Source organism: Tamandua tetradactyla, chromosome 3, assembly GCF_023851605.1.
Source record: "Tamandua tetradactyla isolate mTamTet1 chromosome 3, mTamTet1.pri, whole genome shotgun sequence".
In the NCBI taxonomy this organism is placed as follows: domain Eukaryota; kingdom Metazoa; phylum Chordata; class Mammalia; order Pilosa; family Myrmecophagidae; genus Tamandua; species Tamandua tetradactyla.
In genome coordinates, this window is record NC_135329.1 from 139,556,722 (window position 1) to 139,569,994 (window position 13,273).

Here is a 13,273-nt window from a genome sequence, read left to right on the forward strand (position 1 = left end):
CTCAAACCCCGATGCATCTAACTCTGAGAAGATGAGGTAGGTGAACAAAGGATTGAAAGGTAAAAGAGGGAGGAAGATGAACGTCCTGAAACACCATAAGCAAAGAAGGAACTGAAAATCTACACTGTTGTTCGTTTTTCTAAGAATTGTGCAGCAATGAACTCTTTATTTATTAATCCAATAATGAACACATATTTTAAAATCAACTTCTAAATAGAAACTAATTCAACAATATTATTTTTTTCTATTCCCACATTTCATTTACCTTTTTTTTTTTTCAATCTTATATATGTTCTCAACATTCATGTCCTTCCTTTAAAAGAAAGCGCTGCCTGGGAAGATTATACATCACTAACTGCCAACAACTGTCTGTTATAGAAGACAGTTGCACAACAGTGAGAAATGATTAGTTTATGGAGAACATTTCTAAAAGAAGTCCTGAAACTCTTAGTATTCTTGCAGATCAAAATCCTGTAACTAAGAAAGTAATCTGAGGGAAAGACTTTGTAAAGATTCCAACATATGGTAGATGCTTCTTCTCTAAAGGACTTTTTTTTTTCTTGGTGGGACAGAAGGAACCTGATATTTAAGCTCACATTATTAAAAAAAAAAAAAAAAAAAAAACCTAGGAAGAGTTTCAAGATAATGAAGAAACAAATATGGTTGGTTAAGTAAAATGTATGTCAATCTAATCCAGTTTCTTCTGACCAACTTCTAAACCTCCTGAAGAAATACATATCACTACGTCGTTCAGCACACTAACACTTCTGTCCAACAGGCCCATCTTAGTAAGGAGGAATTGTGTGACTTTACACATCACAACTACTAGGTGGGATCTCAACCAGCTCAAGAATCACAAAGACCATTAGTAATAATCCAGTGCTAACTGGGAAGACAGTATTTTGCTCACTAGGCACTCAAATGTTGGGTGACGTCAAAAATTTACATTTGGAGATAATACCAAACATAAGGGGAAGGCAAGCAGGTGCTGAGAACAAATTAGACTCGAAGAGCATTTTTACCCAACAGGTGAGTGAGGTATAGCCGACAATAAAAACGCAATATAAGCCCTACAAATAAAAGATAAAGGACAACTGAGATGTTTAAGCAGAAATAGCCTATAGGTGTGACAAAATGATCATCCATCTCAAAACAACTAATTTCAAACGTATTCATTTTTAAGACAAGTGTTTAACAGCAACCACTCTTTAGACTTGGCTCTAAAGGTGGCATTGGATAGACTCAAGGCAAATTAAGTAAGATTTAAAGGAATGAGGTGAGCAGCTACAAAGAATAGTAAAATAATGAAAAGCATTTACAGAGGAGCAGTCTACTCGAACAAGAGGCTACTGCTTCGTTGTTGTTTGTTTTACCTTTGTAAAGGGATTAACAACATTCATAAAGACTTCAAGATGAGAATAAAGTTATAACTTCTGAAAGCAGGGTACTTCTTTGGGAAAAAAAAGAAAGTTTCAGAAGAAAAGTCAGATATTAAGCTTTAAAATGCGAGTCTCACACTGGATCCTTGGAGATGGATTGGGACAGACAACTTGTCAGTTCTCGAGGTTTATAATCTATGTTCATAGCATGTTAGGACAGTGCCACACACAACCAAGCCAGGAAGAGCCCTTACCCAGGCAAGGACTGAGTGCCATTCAACCACTCCTACTCCCCTTGAAGTGATAACCAACACGGGGTCTCACTATCACTGCCCAAGGTATTTCAAAGTCACCGAAATTAAGAGGGGAGAAACACACTCTGAAAACAGGCATATTACAGAGTGCAGGTCAATAACCCAAGAATAAACAGGAAACACTAAAGTTAATTTAAAGGCATTTGCTTCTGTTTATATGATGAATTTTTCTAACATAAAAAATCTCCTTTAATGGCCTTTACCGATAATCTTTTAAATGGCACAAACAACTTGTTCAGCAACTAAAAGGAAGCTCATGCAAAATTCAATAGCTCTGCCTGGTTCAGACTGGAGCCAGCAGGATATTCAAATCCTGAGAGGTCAGCTCAACCTACACAGAGCAGAATATCAGCTCGGCTCCTGAATGTAGCACTGCCAATTTCTTCTGATTTGTTTTACTTCACTTCCCTTGATGACAGAGCCCACATCTAACGAGCACAGTGAATGCTATTAATATCAAACATTTTCCTCTTCCTCTCCTTCATCCTCCACTCACATTTCTCCCCGCTTTGACCACTAACAGGTTGGAAATCTGGGGGCCAAAGCACGGTTTCTCAGGAGACTAGAAATAACCTTTTAGCTGTTCTCACACAGCCTTTCCCTCTCCACAAACAAAGCTTTGCTGTGACTGGAATCAGGTCATTAACGCCTCACCTAAGTTTGACATACCTTTTGGAAGGATCTTTCTGAAGACACAGTGAAAGTAATTTTCTAAATGACTTGCCATACTTTTTCATCATTTCCTTATCCTCTACTCCTGTTTCTAAAGTGGGTGGATCATTTTGCAAAGTCAGCATTAACACCTGCGGCAGAAACAAATACAAAGACAAAGTTTAACTACAGCAATTGCTATCATGGAGCTTTGTTGATTTTTTTTTTTTTTTAAATCAAGTTTTAAATTTTTCACTGAAATACCAAAGAACATCGTTGGTTAGGTACAAACTTTCCCATAATTTTAACTTTCTGAAAACTGTGTACTGAGAGGATTCATTTCCCTTTGCCAATCTGTTCACGTACCCTTTAACCTTTTTGTTATTCCACTGACAGAGACATTTTAAAGTCTGCTTTATGTGTTAAGAACGAACCTCCCAAAAGGACCAGGACAGAGCTTCCTGGAAACTGGCTCCTCCTGCTGCCTCGAGGAGCACACAGCTCCCACACAGGCCTAGTAAGGGCTGAGACTCTGGCTGGGAGAAGGAGCTGCTGGAGGGAAAGGAGAGAAGGGCCAGTGCAGCAGCCAACACTCACATGTACATATCATTCATAAGTAAGGAACCTCCTGTAAACCGATTACCCACCTCCAAAATTAACCCACAATATCCCAGGAGGTAACATGATATCCTTCTTTTTTCTTTTTCTTTATTAATGAGAAAACATATAGGACATTGCTAAAAGTCCTGGCTAAATTGAGACTGCTAGAACAAAACTGAGTTGCTAAACACTATAATGAAAAGCCATGCTGCTTTGGAGGGTGAGAAAACCAAAAGACCAACTTCAAATAAAAAAGGTAAAAAAGCCGTTCTTTCACACTAGCATCAAAATGATATGCTTAACAAAAGCAGAATTTGTAGCCAACTATTGACCTTTGAAGTGAATAAATCATATGCTTACATAAATCAGCCCCAATTTATGCAAATACTACATTCTTTTCAAATACTTTCAGATGTGTGAATAGAGGAAGGATTAAGGTGACAGTTTACTGTTTGCAGGGGATAACAGCAAACAGTAAAAAGTTGGAGAACTATGAACTCGGAAGAAAATTCCTGCAGGATTTCAGGCTGGGATTAGCAAGTATGATTTTGGATTCAGGTGCAAAACACTAAGGATGGGGAAAGAAAGGAAACAAGGAATAAGGACAGTCTAGGAAAAATGGATGAAAGAAAAAGCACTAAGAATTGTTTAATGCTTTTTCTCTGAAAAATCACTTTAACTGTTTAAATCCCAACTTTATCTTTTCAGCTAACAAAAATAGGTGTGTGTGTGTGTGTATGTTTAAAAATATATATATGCATGCATATAGAGAAACAATGAAATAAACTACACTAAAATCCTAGTGGGGATTTCCATGGTTTGTGGGATAATGGATGATTATTTTCTTTTTTATGCTTATCTATACTTCTAATTTCTCTACCATAAGAATGCATTACTTTTCTAATTAAACTATTTTTCTTTAGTCTCAGGTGTTTTTTAATATTCCTGCATTTTTACAAATATTTGCCTAGGAGAAATGAAACAACCCTGGACCTTATCTCTCTAAAATATCTTCATAATTTCCACTCAACTAGTTCACCCTCAAAACAAAATGCAGTTGGGTAAATCAGCCCTGGTACCACTATCTCAGAACTAAAAGAAATGATGATATAAGTCAGATGAAAAAACAAAAAATAGTATCTAATCATTTTCTTTCCTGAAAACACTGTGGCTCACTTATCAGATGAGTCACCAACATAACACTGTAAGAGCAGGGATGAAAATATCAGACCATAAAAGAAATAATTTTAAAAAAGCTCTGAAAATTTGGGAAATCCATCTGCAAAAGATGTTATCACTACAAATTATTTTTTGATTCTCTTGGGGAAGTGGGTGTGTTCTGACATCAAAAAGAGTAATGACTAGCATTTGTCACAGTTATCAACCTCCATCAACCAATCCAATCACATTTTGCAATAGCTCTGTGGTAAGAATGTAAAACAAGTGTCAAAGCTAGGAAATGTGCTACTTTTGTTCTACTCTGTCCACAAAGAAAACAGGACATTTGACTTGTCTATATTTCTCCATTAATTCTCTTTGTGTCTAAGGAAAAAAAAAAAAGAGAGAGAGAGAGACTATATTTAAGAGAACTATGGAACAGACTCAAATCCAATATATTATTTCAAATAGCAATTACTTTCATAGGAGGGTATTTGTGATAAGGTGCTGCTCCTGTTGCTAATTCAATGGCAGTTATTCCAAAACTCCACATGTCAGCCTTGAAGTCATAGCCTCTCACCTAAGACCAGAACCAAAGAAAAAGAAAATTATACAGTAGGCCTGTTACAAATCACGAAGTCCATAGTATATCAGGAGACTAGTCTATTTTATTCACAATTCTCATGCAGGTTAAACAAATCCTAGCAATCAGAAATTAAAATCAAGCTACATGATGAACTTTACAAAAATGAATGATCTGAATGAAATGTTAGTGTATTAAAGATATACTGTATCTATCAAAACATGACTTTTTTTTTTTTTTTTTACCTGTTCCATGACTTCAGGGGCCATCCAACATGGGGTGCCAACAAATGTTTTTCTTACTTTATTCCGGGTGACATCACCCCCTGTTGCTAAGAATGCACTTACCCCAAAATCTGAAAGAAAAAAAAAACAAAATAAGAACAAAAAAATTTCATACTCCCATTATTTAAGATATCGTTCCTTACAAATTCTGACTTTTTGAACATAATCTCTTTCTGGTGAACTCACAGTGGTGATGCATTGTTTCAAACCTGTCCATGAAGCTCTCTCAGGTATACCAGGGTGACCCTGTATCTGCCATCTCTGACACTTACAAGAGTATCCCATCCAGGAAATGTGTTGGCAGGGCTACCAGACCAACAGCTCAGCAGATTAAACAGAAGTATTTAATTTAGTATTTTTTTTCTACTAAAAAAAAAATACTTAAAGGGCTACAATACCTGCCCTTTATATTTAAACATATTTTGACAGAGCAGCAACAACACGCTACGTTCCCAGAGCCTTAAATATAAAAAAGCTGAGTTTTTAGCCAAGATTTGTTTTAGAAAACCATTCATAAAGAACACCATCACAGGCAGTACAAACAGCAACATTTTGTGTTGTGGTTTCTTTTTATGTTTTGCTTTGTTCTTAAATGTTTATTTTAAAAGTGGTTAATGTTTGGGGAGGTGTATGTCTATTGTTTGTTTACATAAAGGTTGAATAACATCCATCTTCCACATTCACATGCCTTGCCTAAACCTCTCTTCCTATTGTCTTAGCTAAAAATCATAATGGGAAATCCACAAACCCAGGTTTATAAAACCAGTGTGTCCAGATATGTCCACGTGTGGCAATCAATGCAAAGGAAAAACTCAGCAAAAGCTGTTTTTCTTTTCAGTTTTCGCTTTCTGGATAATTTTCATAAGTACAGATAGGATGAGATGTACAATTATATAGTGTTCTCCTTAACGCCTTTTACACAATAGAAGTTCTTTTTTGTGAAAAGATGAAATTATAAGGCATACTATATACACGTAAATGGAGAGATGCAAAAATGTATCCTTGTATGTGACAGCAGAGAAGGGAAATGTTCAGTGATTATTAGTGCATGCACTTCTGCTTGCATTTTTACATAAAGGATAAAATTAATAAACACAGCACCAACTACTACTCAGAACCATTATAGACCTGACAGCTCCATGGTGAGCAAGCAGATAGTAATAAAAAAAAGAGTTGTCAACACCTCAAAACATGTAGCACACTACACAACTTGCCCCCTACGAAATGTTCTCACATAATTCTTTGCTGGTCGCCTTTGTTGATTGTCTGGATGACAGCAATTACCAAAGAACAACTTCAAATACAAACCAAGGTCAAAATGTATTAGCATTTGCTTTAGGCCTATTAAATTTGTAACCAGTCCCCTGAGTTGAAATATGTTGACTGTTTCATTTTATTTACATTTAAATAAAAACTCCCAACAGGGTTTTAACCACAGGTAAAAAGGAATAAAAACTGACAAATGGAGTCTTTGTTCCAACTGCTATTCTTGATTCAATACTGCTGAACAAAAGTATATTTTGAAAATTGCTATATAATTTAATTTGCAAATATGCGTCCAACTGCTTTGTACTCTTATGTTGTGATCAGAAATTTTGCGAAAATAAATCTCTGGAAACAATGAATCAGCTTCTGCAGGTGGAGGAAGATAAAATTAATTCTCTTACTGAAAAGTTTAAAAATCCAATCATTTGAAAATGTCTACTTTATTCAGCTAAAGGGGAAGACAATATGATAAAACTTCTAAAAATTCTAATTTCAATATAATTTGGATTCCTGAAAAGTTCCACATTGAATCCAACATCCCATTTTTTATTAAAGTAATTTTTAACATAATAGTAAATAAATGCATATCAGCCTTATAAAATTCAGGATATGGGTAAAAGCCGCTTTTAGAAATAAAAGATACTTGGAAATGCAGTTGAAACAACCCTATGCCCTTAAGTCTCTTTCTAAAAGATATAATCCAGATAAAAATCCATAGTGAATGTTACATATGTTTTCAATTACTTATAAATACTACCTGCTCACATTTGATATTTTTAAAAGCTGCAAAATCAGCTAAGAAGGGTTTATAGTAGCAATGCGTTTTTGGCAACACCCTCGATATATCCTTCAAAATTCACATCTTTATTCATAGCCTCCACTTAGAACACTCACTTGAAAGTCATAAACAGATGGCTAACTGTCTTCAAAGCTCAGAACAAAAATTCCAGAAGCAGAAAACACCAATCCTAACATCTATTCACTTATGAGAGAGAACCAATGCACGATTTGCTCCTATGTGTGGCTGATGCATATAGAGAAAGATTTAAATGCACTGAGACAACAGAACATGTTGCCAAAGTACAGAGTGTGCTTGTATAAGTAGGGAAGCTGGTCTATTTGTTGAGGCGGCTTACATGTGACAATGAGAGCACGGTGGTGGAACATGAACTGTGAAAAGCCGTCCTTGTTTCCTAAGGGGTACATCTATACGGCCAAAGGGAATGGAGCCAGGTTCACCTGGATCAGAAACCAGGAACATCTCTCTGGCAACACAGTCATTTCAAAAGCTACAGATAACACGTAGGCAGTCCATCTTCCTGCCTCCAAGAACCACTGCGCCGAAAGCCAAAAAGAATGCTGTCACCCTTGTAAATAAAAGGCTCTAACACGTTTTGAATCCATCCATGTCTATCCTTCCCTATACCACTACTTCAGCTGCAGCCACCATGACCTCTTGTCATGGGACAGCCTCCTAGCTCACCACCTCCCTGCTGTCCCCAAGTTTCCACGCCAGCAGCCGGACAGTTCTGCATCACAGACTTGATCCCTCCTTGGAAATCTTCAAAGGCTCCCCCTTTCGTCAGGAGAAAGTAAAAATTCCCGGTATAACATGCAGACCTGACACAAATCCTCTCCCACCTCACCCACGGCTACTACCAAATTCAGACCCTGAGCTCCACCCTACTAAACTATGTAAAACTCCCTGATGCCATTTTTTGATATGTGTTGCCCAACCCTGAATTGGATCTGCAGGGTTCAAAATTATCCATTTGGAGAGTGAGTGCATCCGCCAGGAAATAGAACAGCTTAACTGGCAAGAGCCAGGGATTACAGTGGGTGGAAGACTAAGCTCTTCCCCAACTGTGTGACTGCAGCTAGGTATTCAACCTCTCTGGGACTTGGTTCTCACGTCAGGGTTTTTACTTAGGCCTATTTTTATATTACTTTCATATTTATAATAATATCCTACTTCTTTTCACCATGTATACATTACATTTAGATAACTGGGCTGAGGAGGATAAGCACTGATATTTTAGCAGACATAAAATATGAGAAAGGTCTTTTCCTGAACTCAAAGATATTATAAACCAAGAGAAAGAATAAACAATAGAACAACGTGTAAAATCAAACATCATGCCATTAGCAAAGAAGAGGGGCTAGGACAAAATTAATGGTCATGAAAGACTTTGTATCCAAAGTGGGCCTTGGACCTGGCCTTGAAGATGAAGTTAACATTTGGAGGAGCAAGTCTAACAGGAAAGGACATTCTAGACAAAGAAGCAGCACGAGCAAAGCACAAGTGTTGAACCACGAAGAAAAAGTGTCTGACAGCTGCAGGGGTCAAAACCCAAATGCCTACCGGGTCCAGAAAGAAATATAAAGGAGGGAAAAGGGTCCTGAAAATCAACGGCACAACCTCAATGATAAACAGCAAAGGAGGAAGGGCTGGCTCTGTGTTGAGACCAGAGCCCAGTTTCTGTGCCCTTCAGGCTTCTGCAGCATACTCAGCTCTAGAAAAGAGCTGTCACAGAGGAATGGAGCTGGATCTTTATGCAAAATACCACCACCCTTTTTTTTTTTTGGGGGGGGGGGGGATTCATTAAAAAAAGGAATCTGGAAAAACAAAATAAAGCAATCCTACCAATCTGATTTCTTCTGAAAGCCACTAGCCTGCCAACTCCGCTGTTACAATATTCAAAATTTACCTAAACTAGTTCAGTACATACAATGTGATATCATGTTTACAATACTACAAACTAGATAGCCAGGTGGTGCTCTAACAAAGAATACCCAGTGATAGGGGGTTCTGGTAGCATTTGACTAAGGAAGACAGAGGTAGCTGCTAGAAGTATTTCTATTATCTGTATCCAAGTATAAGGTTATTATTAGGGAAAACGGTGACCTATGAACATGCATGACACACCTTAGAAATAGGCTTTCATTGTTGAAAGTATAGGTATTAAGCACAAATATATTAAAATATTTGATATACTCCCTATTCTTGCATGAATAGAATGAAAAGATCCAGCCAAACCCAAAGTATAGGCTAAATCCCTAACAAGTTCTATGTCTAGATGGATTCTTGATGCCCAGTATAAGGGCAAAAGGAAACTGCATATGGAGGACGTCCGGGAAGAAGGCAGAATAGGATAGGTCAAGTTCACTCCTGCTCTGTGGAACTACAGAAGTGACAGAAAAACAACCAGGACAGCAGTTTCAGGGTGCAGGTGACCTGAGAGGGTCTTCTACACTATATAGGGAGATCCTGGATGAAAAGGGGGAGAAACCAGGACAGAGAGAACAGGGTGAGCATGCTCGGTCGTGATCCTACCAGGGACAAGTGGAACAAGACCCAAAGGAGTGGAGTGCCCTACACCCAGTTACCCCCACAGCCAGCTTGAGAGCTCTTCCCTCACAGCTTTGCAGCCAAGATCCCCCTTGGGGAACCTGGGAGCCAGCAGATTTGCTTTCCCTGTGCATAGAGACCATTCAGCCAGCACATTCCATTCCAGCCATATGGGAGCCAGGGCCTGCTCCCGATCCTGAGAAAGGCCACTGTGGGCACCTGGATTTTGGCAGAGACTGGGGGGCCCTCTCCCTGGAAAGAGGGAGAGATGCAGAGTGGAGGTGGTCTGGCAACTGGCCTGCAAAAGAGACTCGTTAGGTCCCAACACTGCTCCCCTTTCCCCACAGAGGCCTAGAGACCTCAGGCATGTATGGACAGAGAGGTAGGGACAAGGAGGCATGCTGAGCCACAAGCAATGCCAAGCCATGAGCCGTGCTGAGCCATGAGCTGTGTCAAGCTGCACAGAACCAGGCTTACCTGGGTTGACTGTGGGCAGGGGCAGCTGAAATACCCAGTCCCATAGCCCAGGGTCATTCCAAGCAGGAGCCTGGGAGGTCACTAGACACATCAGGCCAAGCGGATTCTCCACTGAGGTGCACACTACCCAACCCCCAGCCCAGGGACTGGCAGCTTTCAGTACACACCAAGACCAGTGATCCCAGCTGGAATTGCACTGGGTCTCCATTCAGCTCAGTCAGCTGCCACAGTCAAGAAGTGGGCCTAAGGGGAAGAGGTGGCCCAGGATAGCCATCTGCTGAGAAGAAGCTGAAAGTGCAGTCTGGGAAACTGCCTAGCTCTTAAAAGATCCTCAAGCAGAGTGGCATCCCCTGCCTGAGGTCCACGTCTCGGCTTGGCAGGGAATTACTGACAGACCTAGTACAAATGGAGACCTTCAATGCAAACCCAAACAAATACAAAGCCTTAGATGAGTGGAGGAAATCAATTTTCAAAATAACAGTATCAAGATATTCAAACTCCTCAAAGGCAACAGAAAATCATAAAGCACATGAGATGCAGACAAATACAGCGCAGACAAATGACCAAATTAAAACACCAGAGGAGACAGAATTTGGAACATGAATCAAAGATATTCATACAACTCTCCTAAATAAATGCAATGTATTGGCTAACGACATAAAGATATCAAGAAGACACTAGAAGAACATTAAGAAGAATCTGAAAGAATAAGCAGAAAACAGCTATCACAGAGATGAAAGATACTGTAGACCAAATTTAAACAACAGCAGATTTGAAGAGACAGAAGAAAGAATAAGCAAACTAGAGGACAGGACAACTCAATTTGAATGCACAAAACAGCAAATGTCAAGAAAGATGGGAAAATTGGAATTGGATCTCTTGGGAAATGATGAACAACATAAAGCATGCAAGCATAAAAATCATCAGTGTCTCAGAAGGAGAAGAAAATAGTAAAGGGCTAGGAAGATTAGTTGAAGAGATAATGGAGGAAAACTTCCCAACCCTTATAAAAAAACATAAACTCGTAAATCAAAGAAGCCCAACAAACTCCAAATAGAATAAATCCAAATAGGCCTACTCCAAGACACATACTAATCAGACTGTCAAACGTCAAAGAGACGCAGAAAGTCCTGAAAGCAGCAAGAGAAAAGCAATTCACGTACAAGGGAAACCAAATAAGACTGAGTTTGGACTATTCAACTGGCACCATGGAGGTGAGAAGGCAGTGGTATAATATATTTAAGATGCTGAAAGAGAAAGACTTCCAGCCAAGAATTCTTTATCCAGCTAAAATGTCCTTCAAAAGTGAGGGAGAGATTACAATTCTCACAGACAAACAAAGGCTGAAAGAATCTGTCAGCAACAGACCTGCCCTACAAGAAATGCTAAAGGGAGTTTTGTTGGCTGAAAACTGCATATGGACTCTTGGCAGGTCTGCCTTGAGTTAATTTTTCATTCACCTACAAGAACAGAGAAGAGGGATTTCCTTGAGCTTATAAAACAAATTGTGAGAACTGTTTGGGTACTTGCTTGCTAAAGAATGGCAAAAATTTGCTCTAAAACTTGGTTTTCTTATAACCTGGGAATGAGGTTGTGGTTGACCAGGCTCAAACTTCTTCAACATCTACTATCATCTATGAAAAATAACCTGGCTTGTACATGAAAAAAAAAAACCAAAACTGCCTTGGGTTAATTCAACATTTTGGTTAGAGAATAATGGAATCAAAGTTCCTAAATTGCATTCGAAATGGGTTACAAAAGATACTGGTCCCTTTAGACCTGCAAGTGGCTGGCTGGGGGTGGTTGGCATCAGGAGCCCCCACAGCTTCAGGGGTCCCTGGCAGTTCCTCACTGTGAGCAATCTCTTTTCCCAGAGGCCATGATCTAAAAAGGCTGGGAAACACTGAGCTTGTTGAGAAGCTCAGCCATAGCAAAGTCTGAGTATCAGGAAAGTGAATTTATACCTGGTCCAACTAGCAGCCAGACTACTGTTGCTCCCTCTCTAGAGCAAAAGAATATTTGGAGAAGTAATCACACAGAGGTGTTCAGGTAAGGAAAAAGACTGGAAGCAGGGCAGACTACATCCATAACCCAGGGTGTAAAATCAACAGAGCGTACAGGTAAATAAAGACTCTGAAAACGGAAAGTTTTAGACAAATTCTTAAGGAAATAGGATAATATAGTTGGATATTGGAACTGAAGAAAAGGAAAGAATAAAAAAGATTGAACGACTTGTCAAAGAACTCATGGCAAGTTATTGCGAGTCTGAATAAAATCCACAGAGGAGTTAGCTGCTTAGCACCTAGTCTCCCTCTCAGGGAAATTCAAAGTATTTTTCATTATTGAAAAGGCACTTCAAACTCGAATAATGAGGCTAATATCCCACAACTCCTAGGCCCTTACCTGAGTAAAGATCAAGCTATGACTATCCAAAATAGAAAAATTAATTCGAGTTACTCTAAATAATCCTCAACGTCATATTTAGGAAAGCAAAAACAAATCCTTCATAACCTGGAAGTGTGTCAAGCTATTTTCCTCATAGGAGACTCTCAAGACTTGAAGGCAAAATGGAAATGTGCTTCTAAAAACTCAGGATCATTTTTAGAGTTGACAGCACTCAGCCTTTCTGAGTCTTATAAGTTCCCTTAAAAGATTATATCACCAATATTGGATGAATAAAGATGTAATTTTATATTATACATATTGCTTAAATTATGCAAACTACATAATAATTTATATAAAATAGCAGTAAATATTTTTTAAAAAGTTTTAGAAATAATGTATTTAGATTTTTTATACTGTTTTTATTAATTAAAGAAAAAAAAAGAAATTAACACAACATTTAGAAATCATTCCATTCTACATATGCAATCAGTAATTCTTAACATCATCACATAGATGCATGATCATCATTTCTTAGTACTTTTGCATTGATTTAGGAAAAGAACTAGCAAAACAACAGAAAAAGATATAGAATGTTAATATAGAGGAAAAAAATAAAAATAATAATAGTAAAAAAAAAGACACAAACAACTGTTTTTATACTAGCATGCATTTCACTGATACCATATCTGTATATTTTCAGTTAAGCACAGGGTATAAGAGCACAGGGTGAGCACAGCATGGGTTTAGAGATCATGGGGCTTGCAGAGTTTTGATTTAGAGACAATCCCCAACTTCTAGTGAGAGATGGTATGGAAATATATTAATTT

At 38.4% G+C, this 13,273-nt stretch overlaps 1 protein-coding gene across 5 annotated transcripts in view; it reads right to left on the reverse strand.

Moving 5' to 3' along the window:
• The window catches only part of STK39 (serine/threonine kinase 39), a 332,438-nt gene that overhangs the window by 189,479 nt on the left and 129,686 nt on the right, over positions 1 to 13,273 (reverse strand). For all 5 annotated transcript variants that reach the window (XR_013172832.1, XM_077154062.1, XM_077154065.1 and 2 more), the window contains exons 6-8: positions 4,931 to 5,040; positions 4,581 to 4,682; positions 2,363 to 2,496 (exon numbers count right to left, since the gene is read on the reverse strand). Coding sequence is in view for 4 of the 5 variants with exons in the window: in XM_077154062.1 (XP_077010177.1) it covers positions 2,363 to 2,496; positions 4,581 to 4,682; positions 4,931 to 5,040 (346 nt within the window). In the remaining variant the exon portion in view is untranslated. The remainder of the gene's footprint in view (positions 1 to 2,362; positions 2,497 to 4,580; positions 4,683 to 4,930; positions 5,041 to 13,273) is intronic.